The sequence below is a fragment of the Struthio camelus genome, chromosome 1 (assembly GCF_040807025.1).
Source record: "Struthio camelus isolate bStrCam1 chromosome 1, bStrCam1.hap1, whole genome shotgun sequence".
Lineage (NCBI taxonomy): Eukaryota > Metazoa > Chordata > Aves > Struthioniformes > Struthionidae > Struthio > Struthio camelus.
Genome location: NC_090942.1, coordinates 125,043,611 through 125,058,705, shown reverse-complemented (window position 1 = coordinate 125,058,705; position 15,095 = coordinate 125,043,611). Strand labels below are relative to the sequence as shown.

Genomic DNA, 15,095 nt, shown 5'->3' with positions numbered 1-15,095 from the left:
TGCTTGAGAGTCTGCCAGCTTCAGCAACTGACTCTGCTTCATATTCTAAAGGTGATGAGGTTTAAGCTCAGTCAAGTCCCCCAGAGAAACAAAATCCATCACCATGGATCATTTTGTGAAAACATACTGCCTTTGGCTTTCAGGCCCAGACTGCATTAGCCAGAGCTTCCCCACAGAGAGAAAAAAGCTAAGATAGTTGTATCGGCAGAGCTGAGCAAAAAGCTGTACAATCTGAAATAGATCCAGAATTTGATTCTGGGTGAATCGAACAGAAATTCATGAAGTAATTACTTGGTCAAACTTACTTGAAAATAGAGTCCTGCCACAGAATATTAAAATTGCTGGAAAGTCATGCAGCATCTAAGCATTCACTTGATATCTATTTTTTGGCACAAAGAAATAAAACTGGAAATGCAGCTTATTACAGGGTGTGTGTGTGTGTGGGTGTGGGTGTGGGTGTGAGTGGGTGGGTGTGTGTGTGTGGGGGGGGGGGTGTGTGTGTATATTCCTCTCAACAGAACACAATTGCATGGACAATTTCAAATATGCCTGAAAAAGAGAGAGAGCAAAACAGCTTAGGAGGTAGTTCTGGATATTTATAGAGACGTATAGGTGAAAGTACTGAAGCTGCTAATCATTCATTTTGATTGCTTTTTACAGGTCTGGGAAAAATAAAAAACAGTGCCTATGGGAACCAGTTTATGCTTAGAAATAACATTTCCTTTCTGATCACACAAAAATGAGATTTAGCTCTTGCTTCGACAGATGCACTGTTCTATTAGAGGATTTCAAGCAGGCAAATATGAAACCTTGTTTTTCTTGCTGCTATTCATTATCTGCAACTTTTCCACCAAAAGGCTTTATGTCAAATGACAGTAATGCGAAAATTATTCAGGGAGCTACATGTCTTGGTTTTACTTCAAGTGTTCAGGGACTTTAATCATTTCACCATTATAAGGTGCTTTACTGGACAGGGCTTTTATCCCCCTCAAAAAATTATTTACTGAAATCTGATGTTGGCAAACTTAGAGACTATGGATTTGCCCAACAGCAAAGAGTATGAGAAGTCAGTCTATCAAATGAAGCCCTAATACTGGTATCAGACTAAAACATACATTCTTAGGCTTCTGTGCCTATAATTTGGATTTGTTGGTCAGCCCAGTTTTGCGTTTCTGGGCTGTATTTCCAACCCCATACCTATTGCTAGGCCTCGATATTGATATCGATAGTTATATCAATAGTTATCAATCCTGATCGATATCGAAGCCTAGCGATAGGCAAGCTCCGCTAGCTGCCAACGCAGAGAGGCAGGTATAGCTTTTGTTGTGTGGCTGAAGTTGGTCTTGGTAGGCCGTGAGGCCTATCAGCGTTGACGGTTCTCAGAGTGGTGAGTCCTTGAGAAGCATTGCTTTCCATAGGGATGGCTCAGGAACGACATCCACAGATATCGAGCACACATTGGTATGTATGGATAGCTCTCGAACTCGACAGAAATCAGTGATGCCTGTCGATTGCCAGGCCTATTGCTAGGCATCGATATCGAGTAGGATGGCTACCTTTTGATGCCTGTGGATATCGATCCCTATCAAATGGCATTGATGGCTGTCGATCTCCACAGGCATCTCAGAGTTTGGTCTGGGGTTGCTTTTGTGCTTGGTAGGCGTCAAAGGAGTCTCGACACGGATACCTCTTGCTATGGAAGGGAATGGGAACCTGTCAGAATCCATCCTTAATGTTAGGCATGGATATCGATCGGGATACTTATTGATCATGATGGATCTAGATGCCTAGTGATAGGCATCACTAGCTGCTGATGTGGAAAGACAGGTACAGTTCTTGGTGTGCAGCTGATGTTGGTGTTGGTACGCCGCGAGGGCTACTGACACTGACCGCTTTTGGAGCGGGGGGGCCTTTAGGAGCACTGTTTTCCAAAGGGAACTCTCGGGAAGAACATTCAAAGAAATGGAGTGCAATCGGTAGGCAGTGAGAGCTTTTGATCTCGACAGGCATTCTTGTCTGTTGATTTCAATGCCTCTTGCTAGGTATTGACATGCGGAACCGTTGTTAGAGTTTAGGTTACAATAAGAGTTAGGGTTTGGGTTAGGAGGGATGGAAGAGGGGAAGCACAATGTGGAGTGGGGCTGCAAAGGGCATGGCAAAGGAAATGCAGGGCTGCCGCAAGACCCCTGCCAGGAGCACTCTGTGGTTCAGGAGAGGAACAGGGCTTGCTGGCTGCAGTTCGGGCCATGCCTGAGCTCAGCCTGAGGGTTCGGGTTAGGAGGGAGAGGAAGGGTAGAGCGCAATGTGGAGTGGGGCTGCAAAGGGCACGGCAAAGGAAATGCGGTGCTGCGGCAAGAGTGCTGCTGCAAGACTTTGTGGTTCAGGAGAGGAACATGGCTTGTGGGCTTCAGTTCACACTGTGCCTGAGCTCCGTCTTAAGGTTACGGTTAGGGTTAGGAGGGAGAGGAAGTGTAGGAGAATATGCCATGTTCTCTACACCGTGTGAGAACAGGTGGGTGTTGCTTTTCTCGTGTCACCAATGTTGTTTTTGTTTACTTTGTTTACTCAGAACAGCGAGGCGTTGAGTAGTATTGCTTTCGATAGGTATTGCTAAGGAACATCATCCCCAAATATCGGTTGCTTTCAGTATTCATCGATAGCTCTTTCTTTCAACAGGCGTCCTTGCCTGTGGATTTTCGTGCTTCTCCGTAGGCATCGAAATCGATCGGTATTGCTATCTTTTGATTCCTGCGAAAATCAGTCCCTTTCAAATGGCATCAATGGCTGTCGATCTTGACAGACATCTCAGGTTTTGGTCTGGTGCCGCCTCTGCCTTTGGTAGGTGTCGAAGGAGTATCAACATGGACACCTCTCAGTAGGGAAGGGTATGGGTGCCTGTTAGATTCCATCCCTATTGGTAGTCATCAGTGTAAATAGGCATTGATAACTCTTGCTGCCTATCGATATGGATGCCATAGGCATCCGCTGATGTGGAGCAACATCTTTTGCTTTTGGTGTGGGGCCAGTTTTCCTCTCATTAGCCATCGAAGGAGTATCCACAGCGATACCTCTCAAGATGGAGGGGCACAGATGCCTCTCCACTTCCATTGCTATCGATTGGCATCGATCTTGAAAGGCATCAATAATTCTTTCTCCCTGCTTTAAGCAACTACACTGTTCTGCAACTAGACATTCAGGCCAGCTATGGCAATACATTTTTCTCTGTACAAAGAAAGGAAGCAATCCTTCTTACTTCCAAACCCCTAACATAGCTGAGAGGAAAGCAAAGAGCTGCTCCATACTGGTGCTGAGTTGAAGGTAGCCATGTGTTGACAGGGGGATGGTCACCCCAGCACAGAGGAGCCTGCACATCCTTTGAGTTCTGCCTCCTCTTTGGGATGGAGAACGTGCCTGCAATACGTTTCTGTGGCCTCTTCTCTCCTTTGTTAACATGTTTTATTCTTTTAACCTAACTGAAAGGTTGCAGAAAGAAGAAAAGGGGTATGAAGATTTCTATAAAGACTTCTAACAGTGATGGTTGAACTGAATCCCTATGTTACATGATTTTTAGTTCTACATGTCACTATAGAACCAAACACATAGATTCTGCCACACAGAACAAAGTTTTCACATGCTTCCTACTAGATGATAAGAGTGATTTAATAATAGATTTAGAGCCTGCTGTACTCATTAAGCTAAGGTCTCACATGGCCTAGAGTGAAACTGGATAACTCGGACTCGAATATAATACTCCATCCTCCACAGCAGAAATAACATCATTGTGTTTGGCAGGATTCAGAAGAAATTCAGTCCTTGCAAAAGTTTTGCTTGTACATTACTTAGCTACTACATGCTGTCAACATTAACTACCCTTTATGTCATAAAAGTGAAAAGGTGAGAATTCAGAAGTTATTGATCATTTTGTTACCTCTAATTTTTTTTGAGCTAGACTACCTATATCTACTGGGCTGTGAAATCCAGTCCTCCTTTAACTGGTTCCTGACTTGTGCTATAACTTGTGTGTGTGTGTGTGTGTGTGTGTGTGCATATATAAGTTTGTGTGTGTGCGCATATATACACACATGCATTTGTATCTCTCTTGATTTAGCATATGAATTCAGGCTTCTTTGAGTTCTGACATCAGTATGAGCTGCTGCTGGCTTCTGAATAACCTAAGAAATTTAGGGCACCCGCTATGGATTTAGGTACCAGATAAACTGAAGAACTGCAGTGCCTAAGATGGCAATTAAGGACTTAAATAAAATCTTTGCGTTCTCAAAATGCTGGCTCCTGAGCTACGTAAGTGAAAGGAGAAATAGTTCCTAGAAGTAAAGACTCTGATTAGATATTTGCTATTGCTTATGAGTACAATCGCCCAAGTACTAACAGTTAGATAAGGTTAACCAGCTTATCTTACCTAAGCTGTGCTACAATTCATCTATGCAATATAACCTCTCTAAGATTTTGCCCTCTGCAAGTCCTTGTGTAAAACAAACAAACAAATTCACTCAGCCATAGTTTGCAGGCCACAAAAAGACAATTTTCTAACAAATCTGAAATCAGCATCCTGCAATATTGGGAAAAGCCCTACAGATGCACTGTAGGGCTTACACAAGAAGGTGACCTCTTGGAGTGAGGAATAATAAGAAATAGGTTTTATTTTGAATTTTTACTGTTATATTTTTAAAAACACATTATAAAGGTGATAAGAGCAGGAGAATCAGTTAGTATTAAATACATGCAAATATCAAAGTAATTCAGATTCTGCATTGTTTGTTTTGAAGTACTAACTCTAGCACCCACCCTAGATTGAAATAAGTATAAAAATCTGCAGATGAGGAAAAGGACTTGGAATCGGATTCTATAGGGACAAGCCTGCATCTTACCCAAGAAGGACTTTCAATGTTTCAGCCACATTTAGCTTCTCCACTAGCTGCTCCCTTAACCCTACTCTAGCCTGCAATGACATAGACAAAAGAACACATTGATAATGAGAAGTGAAAATAAACTAAAAATTACTGAAGTCCTGAGGTGGCTCCACATTAACTTGCTGGACACCTTGGTCGCTATAGCTCTGGGACAGGAAATTACCTGACCCCTCCCAGGCATTTCATAGAAGCCCAGGAACCACATCATTCCTGGAAACAAAAAGAAAAAAAATATATAGACGTGAACAAAAATATCTCAAACTTCAAATGAACTCTCTGGCAGTTGAAAAATCAAAAGGTTCAAATTCAAGTGTCTACCTATCTTACAGGTTATGCCTAAATAATATAGGGGAGGGCAACCAGGAGCTGAAGGGCTCCATGTGCATCCATGTCACCCTCGCCCCTCCTGGCTCCACGCTCCCAATACCAAGCCCAGCTTAAAAGAGCTGCGTGGGGATGCTGCTGGCAGACTGCCCACTGGTGATGGCACTCAACTCAGTCTTTTACACTTTGCAGTCTGCATTTTAACACTACCTGCTCCCACGTTTACATTTCTATAGCATCTTGATTACAGCTTACATTTTAATTATGTCATCATCTCATGCCTTCCTCTGTCTTTTCATCTCATTTTCAAAACCAAACTGCCTGTCTTTGCTTTTCCTTTTTTTAATCTGTAACTAGTTTTTCATACACAAAGGACCCGGCTCTTTTTCAGATGAAATCTTTCAAGCTCATGACTGCAGCCTTCTGCTTAGTCTCCGGAACTTGCTCACTTCCAGTTGTCACAGGCTCCTTCCTCTCTCTTTTGCATGTTCCTGAGTTTGCCTATGCAGTTTGCAAATGCAGTGGCACTCAGTGGATCCTAGAGATGCAGAATGACCAACAGTCAGGTGCTTCTATCTGTCATCACAGTGAAATTTCATTCACAAAAACCCCACTATGTAGGCAGTGTGGGTTTTTCCCCCCCTAAACTTTACAGAAGCACAGGAAACAACTATTATCAGGTAATAGATATTCAGCGTTTGAAACGATACCTCAATAATTTCCAGCAACTGCCCTTTTTTCAGCTTCTGTGGCCTCTACTTATACTAACATGTACATTATTTTTCTTTGCCTTTTTTTTTTTTTTTAACTCACTATGACAGGCAGATATACCTCTTCAGGAAAAAAAGTTACTTTAGACTCATTTGTATTTATTGACATCTGGATAATTACAAGGCCACAAACAAGGATCTTGTATAGATGTGTGTGTACATATCCTTGTTGCATGGCATAGAATATATGTATTTCCACTTACAGTCAGAAACAGAGTCCCTTACAATCTGAAGCTGCAGTGTAAATCATTGCTGAAAATGGTTCTTAAATGTCTTCCATTATTGAATGAAAAGATTCAAGTGAATACTGTAATCAAACACCAGTACAGAAGTGTTTTTGTAATCCCATCTAGGTCAAACATGTTACCTTTACCTAGTGCATCAGCCTTTTAATAGCATCCCAGTGCTTATACTTACAAGTCATTATATGCAAAGCCAGTTTAATGCCCTCCTCTGCCCGAAAGAAACTTCTGGACCAAAAGGAGCATTATGGAAACACAGCTAAATATTTGTAAGCTGCTTTTATAAAAGCAGGAGGAAGAGAAATCCTACTCCCAAAATAATCATGAGGTAAAGAAAATAATTTTCTGGTTAAGTACAGCATCAAGAGAGACTTTTATTAACACATTTTTGACAGCTTATATGTCCATGCAGGAGACGATCAAGTTCCATAAAATATGTCTACAGAAAGTTTGGTTCTTGTATTCACAGTTCACAGAGATGTGGAAGTTTTGCTGCAGCAGAAGGATAACTGGGTAAACTATGTCAGCAGAAAGAGGGAAAGAAAAGAAAAAAACATTAGCTGGTGATGTTAAGTAATTTTCTCCTTATTCCAAATTGGAAACCAACCATAAGAAGGGAAATGAAGAGGTGAAGAACATCTCATTTTACAGCAAACAATTTAATTAAACTCTGAAGACGCAAGACACGTAACAAAATTACTGGACAAGAAGCTGAAGTGTAACAGTAGTTAAACCAGCTCCTTCCCAGCTTTTAGGATAACAGACAGATTTCTAACTCAGTGTGGCAGAAAACATAGCACAAGGTTACCAAAGCCCCAGAGCATTTAAGATGCAAAATTCCCAATGCAATTAATGGAGCACTGTGCCTACAGTCATTGCATAGACATGACAGTCGGCATAATTAGCAAGGGGACAGGAGGAAGAATTCATATTATTTCATTTCTAGTTTAGCAAAGAGAACATCAAAATAGATTTGCTCTAAGGTCAAAGTGACAAAGTTCAAGAACAACATAGTAGATAAACTTTAAGGCTTGGAGAAATTAAATAATCTAATCTAGTCTCCTATATAATACACAGACCATAAAACTTAATTCAGACCAGAGAATTTCACTGGTACCCTTTCTGGGCTTAGTAACTAGATCTGATTAAAACTAATCTTTCTCAAATTAATTCCATATGAAGAGCAATCAGCCTCCAATTTCTTTTACAGCATATTATGTTCATCTAATTTTGAGCAGGACGTCTCATATAAGCAACTCCACATATCAACCCCTTAGAGAAATCTATTAGCAGCAATCAAATAGATTCTCCAGTCTAAACACTTAAGCCAGCCAGAAGTTCAATAGTCAGCCAGATAGTGCAATATTGGCATAAACGTAAATGAAAGATTGCCATTATCATCCTCATGACTTTATGCAAGAAAAGCACAGCACATGCACGTCTTCAGAAGTGGATGGCAGAATCCCTCCTGGAATTTCTTAACCGATAAAAATGCAGGAGAAGGTGTCTCTCCGTGCACAGAGCACATGAGCAGTTTAACCTAACCGCAAAGGAAGTCTCAAACTGACAAATATGACAACACCTTCTTGGATACCTAGTTGTCCTCTTCTTTTCCTACTCCACAGACCTCGGCTACACACAGCAGAGATAAGCCTCCTCTGCAATGTGCCTCGCAACAGCCAGGGCACGCATGTTGATCAGAAATCCTGCCAGAGGCACCCAAATATCTTCTTCTAACCAGATTTTTTTTTTTCCTTCCAAGTAGTTTCTCCTCTTCCTAGTGCATCTGTGGTTTTGGACTCCACTATATCTCTGGTAGAGTCACACAAACCACATTAAACATGGAGGAATCAAGGTCATAAATGCTCAAAATGATTTGAGGTAGAGAGAAAAGATGAAGCTTTTCAGTTTAAATTCCATATAAATTGAAGAGGAAAGCAAAGCAGAAAACAGAAAGACCACCTCTAAAGCTAAGCTGCAGAAGCTAGACTCACCTCTGACTTTCCTGAGTGTCCTCCTTCCTACTCAACCAAAATAAGGAGGCAGAACATCCTCATCTGAAGTAACTGATTGAGAACAATGATGTTATACAACCCTCAAGATCATGGAACAAAAAAATTACACGTTCAGTTGAGAAGGGCTTTGTTTTTCAAAATAAAAGACTCTCAATTTGTTCTCCTAAAATAAACTTTTCAATTACTCTTACAAGGGATATGAGCCCTGCCCCTGTGGATATGTCTATCCTTCACAAACAAGAAATGATACAGTTCTTCATGGAGATGCAAAAGATGAAGTAATCAATATTTCTAATTTTAAAGTAGAATAATTTTTATTCAACACGGGAGGGAAACAGATAAAATTCACAATAACCAGCATTAAAAACTAACAAACCTGCAGTCATATTTAGATTCAGCGCTACCTACTGGCCACTCACATTTCTATATACAGAGTTTTGTCAGTCTTGTTCATTTCCGGACTAATGAATATTGACACCCAATTCTAGCAAAACATACAGATTGTTCAGAACTTGGGAGATCTTTCAGGTTGTTATGACAGAAAAGCAATCTTTATATTTTTTGTCCAAAAATCTGCAACTGGAAGGAACCAAAATGCTGCATATTAGCAAGGAAGGAGAAACTGGCATGCTAAGACTCCTAATTTCTTCTTGCAATCAGTGGAAGGAAGACTCAGCCGAGCACCTCTGACATCACCATCATCCCATATCTGAGTCAATGCGGTGCAAAAGCTTTTCAAATAAATAAATAAATAAACAGCATCAGCCCCAACAACTAAAACACGTAAAACAATTAAACATCTCGACAACACAAAACTGTTAAATATAACTAAAAGCATTTTAACCTAAGACTTCAGCCCATGGGGAACAGACTCACAAAATCTCAACAAAGTTGAGTTTAAGAACACTCATTGTTTTGATAAGTGAGTGTATAATTCTATATACCTTTTCTGGGGGAAGAGGGATTGGCATCTTCAGCTAAAGTCGTCCTCCATCTCTCCCTCCCTCCCTCTTCACACAGCCCTTGGCGTTGTGCCAGCACAGCTGCTTTGGGACTGCAGTGTTATTTTTCCCCATCATGGGCTAGACTAGCCCCCTGATCGAGTAAATGGTCCCACCGACAGTCAGACTGGCCAACGGAGGGGTGCTGTGCCATGGCACTGGGACAGAAATGCCTTCAAGCAATACTGCTGCAGAACTCTGTTGCATTAAATTACAGCCCAAAGTCCAAACGCAGAATAAAATTATGAATGCAAGTCACTTTTTGCATGTCAAGTATTCCCACTGATCTCAACAGGTTTACTCGTACAGTGTGAAGTGAACTGTTCATCTAAGTAACTGCAGGTTCAGAGCTTATGTAGAGCACTCATTTGTGAGGACTTTGGTACATGCCTTAAGTCTTTGCGTGGCTGAAGGTATTCCCTGTATCACTGTGCAGCAAAACACAGAACAATGAACACCTATTGTTCCAGTCAAGCATAAAGCACATGCTGAACCAAACCAGTGAAGTAACTGCTCAAAGACTACAAAATTACAAAACAGTCCAGGAAATTCACTATTGTGCCAAGACATGGCATCTAACACCAGCAGCTCATGAGACGTTCCTCCACGTGTGTGGCAGGACTACTTTAGAGAATGCTGTTTTTGTTAATCAAGTATAAAGGCTACAGCATTGTTTCACAAAACTTACAACATAGTTTAGAACAAGACATGTGCCTACAGCTTTAATAAATACAGTTAAAAATAATACACAGTTTAAATTATTTAACCTTTGTAATCTAAGTATAAACAGCTCATTAAAAAATCATTTTTACTTTGTACATCTTAAAAAAAATCACAGAAACATCTGTTCTTTGCAAAGAAGATAGCTGTATGAAGAAATGATATGTTTTGAAGACATTAACCTTCCTATTTGCTGGGTAACATTAGTTACTGAAATGTTCTCTTACAATCTACTACCTAGGACTTTTTTTTGTCATATATATATATTTTTGCTCTGTACCCGAAATTCAGAGCCACTTGAAATTAGCCACTTGAAAGAGATTTCTGGTTATTAAGGCCCTGATCTGAAAATGACTTCCATATGCCCACAACACCACAGAAATCAAGGGGTGCCCAATGGAGATCACTGTGGCACTGGGCACCAAAACAGCTAATCCTTCTAATCCTGCAGTAATGAAGTGTGACAGCTTGCAGTTCTCTCCCATCCCAGAGGAACACCCTCTCATTTCAACCTGACCTAGGAGAGTAGCACAACAATTATGTCACTTTTGCACAACCAGTTTATAATGCCCTGAAAATCATTAGAGTCCCTCCTGGAAATTCTGACTCACAACCAGCTTTTTTGAGGCTTAGGATTTTTTTTTTTTTTTTTTGCACAATCCTAACTGAGGACTAACATCCATTCAGAAAGTCTGTAAAAACTGCATACTGCAGTACTCTGCAACTGTAAATTCCATTTCATTACCTACAATTCTAATCCCCTTAGGATTAGAATTAGTGCTGTAGTTAATATCTAATGATACGGTCAGGTTATCATTGTCTGAGCAGCTTCAAAATACTAAATAGTGGTGCATCTTAATAGCCAGCTGGTATCGTCCTCTATGAAGTGATGCCCTCGATGTGCACAAGGTGATATAAGGCATACTTTGCTTATCGACATTTGCTAATATCACTGGGACATTCCACTGCCAGACCGTTACAATTTCAACTTCCCTGTGCTCTATTTTTGACTTGTTTTTTGAAAATACAAAGTTTAAGATTCTAATTAAAAACATCCTATCAAAAGAAACAAAAGGCACTTGGTATTTCTCTTTGGCTCAGGTGAGGCGCTCTGCTAGCGGCTTCCCAAAGTTGCTGTCTCTCCATCTGATGAATAGTTGCCATCCTGAGGTACTTATTCACGTGCAAAACAAGAGCTTCAGGGATTTACCAGTTGCATTCCTCAAATTGCTTCTGGTAAATGTGCAAAATTCTTCAGCAAGTAGAATCTCTTAAGCATTCCACAAAGCTCTTTCCGGGAAGAGCTCTGATCACTTACACAGTCTTTTTTCCAAGTCTGGTCTCCTAGCTCAGTGTTCTTTAAACCTGAGAAAGAACAGTAATCAGGCAGGAAATTTTTCTGCATGAGACATAACAGCCACCAATTTCAAAATGCAGCAGCCATTCCTTGCTAGGTATTTTTCTATTTTCTATCCATTTTATTTCTCCAAAACTACAGTGAAAGGGGCCCAATTTATATTTTGCTTAGGCCAGTGTAACCCCCTTGATTCAATGAAATTTTTCTCAATTCAAACCATCATAAATTTAGAGTCACCCTTTCCTTTAAGGATATCTTTTGCAAAAAAATACATTTGAAACCATTAAAAATATAAATCAAGCAATCCAAAAGCTTCCTTTTCCCCACCTGTATGCCCTGCGATGAAAGCAAGAAAGATCACATATGCAGGAAAGAAAACAAAGCAAAACCAAGAGACTATGACAGAGAAATCGGTTTTTAAAATAATAATTTTTCTTTAAAGCATCTTATGATGTAAAATATCAAAATGGGGTTACTCTTTTGAAGCAGGAATAAAGCAGAGAGAGAGAAATGTATACACAGAAACCTTAACATATTCTGTCTACTTCTATATATTGTGGGGCTATGGAGCAGTAATGTGTTTTTCAACTGTTTTTATATAGAAATAGCCACGCATAATACTTACAGGGTATAGTCTGCATTACACCGGAGTTCCTTCTGTATAAGACGTAGTAAGAACTGTAAAAATAGTAACAGTATCTGTGTTAATACCTACAGAGATATGCCAGTAGGCTAAGATAAGATGCCCACTGTCAGTCAAAGACTTCTTCATTTGAAACATTACCCTTTAATGTTCAACCCAATTAAAAAAAAAAAAGTTTGGAAGAGGAGTCTGCAACACGAACAGCCAAGAGACAAATAATTTATTTTCACATTTGCATGTCAAAACCTGTGACTTTCCAAAGTTACTTTACCAGCAGAGCTGCAAAGAAACCAGCAGAGGGAACCCAAGACTTCACAGAAAACATGGCAGATACCTCCATGCACCAAAACTTGCATTTTAGCTGCTATTCTGAAAAACAGTTGTGTGTGTGAAAAGCTTTAATCACACAATTAGTCTGAGTTAAGTCACTCATGTTTATTTGCTCATATAGAATCAGGACTTTCAAACCCAAAATTTGAGGATTCCCACATACATTAAAGACAGAACTTCAGGGTTCCTCAGTTATAAGCTTCCTTGTCCTCAGATATGGAGGATATGGATATGGAGGAATCTCACTGTTATAAATGGAAGTTTCCTCAGTATCTTAAGTTTTAGTGTTTTAAGAAGTTACACCTAACATTTCAGAGGTGTACGATATCCATGTAAGATATCGTACACCTCTGAAATGTTAGGTGTAACTCCAGATATCTTTGAAGAAATAGCAGCCAAAATCATCTATTTGTCCTACTGCAAAGAACAGGAAAAGCAGAACAAGAATTACAAAAAGCAGGATTTATCTCAACAACATAGAGTTAACCCTCTCAGAAGCAAAAAGCATCTGTTAAAATGCCTTTGTAAAGCTGCAGAGAAATCAGGGATTTTTTGGTTTACTTTTAATAAATATCTATAAAAGAAAAAAGCAGAGCTTTAAGCCTACTTAGGAAAACTACAACTATCTCCCAAACTCCCATTCTAGAGCATGGAATATCTTAAATGGGAATGCAAAACTGAAAACAGTACAAATCAGGATTTATAAAGCTGTTGACTGTCACTAGGAACACCTTTCAACTATTGTCTAATTTAATTAATTTCCAGAGAGTTCATATCTTAAATGTGGAAAATAATTTGGTTTAAAATTCTGGGCTTGACTTAAGCTTAAACTGAAAAAAAAAAAACCCAAAAAACAAAAGCCTCAATCCAAACTCAAAGCAAACTTCCTCCTTTTCTCGTGTTAGGAAAACATGGTCTGACACGCTCTGCATTAGCACCTCCTCAAGAAACGTGCAGCTCAGCAGAACACTGTGCTGGCATGGCATTTGGTCTAGGCATGGCCAGTACAGAGGAAGGAGTATTTATCAAGTTTCTCACAGTCACTCTGCCCTTTTATGAGTGCTTCTATCCAGAACTTCAAAGGGAGAGGATAAATAAATGACACTTCAGGAGACCTGAGGTAGTCATAGCAGTATTCTGCTCTGCTGGAAGAGAAAACACACAAAGATGTGGCAGATGCTTGCCAAAAAATCCCTGGCAAACATAAAAACCCACCCTGCAGGTTCTACTATTTAAGTGTGCAGCAAGACTGACTTTGAAGGTACAGCAAGACTCTCCTTGGCTTATCTTGTGTCTTCTTTGCTCTCTAAAGCAAAGCAGGGTAAGTCAGAAGAAAAACTCCTTTCAGATCATCTATCCATCATACTTGCATCTTAAACAGGAGAAAAAAAGGAAATAAATGTACTCTGTACTAAGTCACCATATGTGCGTCACACTCCTTCCCTAAGCATCTGCTCTTGGTCACTGTCAAAAGTTAGCACGCCAATCTTTGGTCTAACCTAGCGCAGCAGTTTTAGGGCCCATCTGGAGAATGTAGTGTATTAACTTTCAACAGCATCATTATCACAGTGTTTTTGTTAATGCAGCAACACAGCAAATGTTTGTTACTGCTTCAGTAAACTGGCTTTAAAGAAAACAGAAATAATTTTTCTGTGAGCAGAATCTGAACCATCTTCAAGGTCTATATGGGAAGGTTTATTTACAATTATGCCTGCTGATCTGCTCAGTCAGCAATTTACTTCTGTGCCCTGCACAGAAACTGGAGTACATGTGAACTAATCTGCCCTTTTCATTAGACGAGAATTTCAAAACAAGCAACTTTGCTCTTGAATTAAAAACTGCCTGTAACAATTGGAATGGAAGTTTCTTACGAGACAGTATTGAAATTGCAAAAAGAAAATCTGCGTTTCAATATAAATAGCTTGGCGTAAAGGAAATACATTGCAACAACTAAATACTATTTTTAGACTTACTAGCAAGGCACATGCATCTGCCACCATAAGCATGTAAAACACATTGTTCCAACCAGATGGGGAGATGAGACCAGCTAAGAGAGGCCCCAAAGCCGCACCTAAAACAGAACATTGATATTGCATGTCAGAACGATGCAACGTAAGATTTACTATGCGAAAAGACAGTTTTTTGAGTTAGTATCAATTTCTCCATCTAGTTAATTCAGTATTACCGTATGTATTAAAAGGACCCAGGAAACAGAAGACTTTACCGGTACAGCTGCAAGCCAAAGGGGAACCTAACATGGGGAAGCTGGAACACTAGAAGTACGAGAAATATCACCCTTTGGCTCAAAAAATTCCCATCCAGCATCAGAATGAATCCTACTGAATTCCCTTCCACATGCCAGTGCAAAAGGCATGACTAAAATATCCTTGACCTCAGAAACAGGCCCATGGCATCTACTTTTGCCACTTGTGCTCTAGTATCAGTCTACCACCCTCTTGCCTCCCCCGCCAGATTTGGGACCACTACGGAGACTTAAGGCTAGGCTAGGTCTATTCCCCACTTCCAAAACTGTATTGAATCCTCGCAAAATGGGAAATGGAGAGAACGCGGTTTCACAAAGATCCTTTGGTTCAACCTACAGTGGCTAGCTACCTCAGAGCTCTGACTTACCTACAGATCCTGTTCCATCGATGATCGCAGTCACAGTGGACAGTGCTCTTGCATTTCCTTTCAGGCTTTTATGGGTACCCTGAAGTGACAAAGACTGCTTAGGACCATTTTGAGCTGAACTTAGAAACTAAGTC

At 40.1% G+C, this 15,095-nt stretch overlaps 1 protein-coding gene across 4 annotated transcripts in view; it reads right to left on the bottom strand.

Moving 5' to 3' along the window:
* Nucleotides 1-6,703: 6,703 nt before the first annotated feature.
* SLC37A1 (solute carrier family 37 member 1) overlaps nt 6,704-15,095 on the bottom strand; it is a 43,684-nt gene continuing 35,292 nt past the window's right edge. Inside the window, exons 19-23 of one of the 4 annotated variants that reach the window (XM_068914921.1) lie at nt 14,962-15,040; nt 14,304-14,401; nt 11,983-12,035; nt 11,319-11,365; nt 6,704-6,782 (exon numbers count right to left, since the gene is read on the bottom strand). In XM_068914921.1, coding sequence (XP_068771022.1) covers nt 11,350-11,365; nt 11,983-12,035; nt 14,304-14,401; nt 14,962-15,040 — 246 coding nt within the window. In that variant the 3' untranslated portion in view covers nt 6,704-6,782; nt 11,319-11,349. Of the gene's footprint in view, nt 6,783-8,567; nt 9,011-9,979; nt 11,366-11,982; nt 12,036-14,303; nt 14,402-14,961; nt 15,041-15,095 lie in introns of those variants that run through there. The other 3 variants (XM_068914931.1, XM_068914929.1, XM_068914914.1) reach the window with 3 other exon arrangements.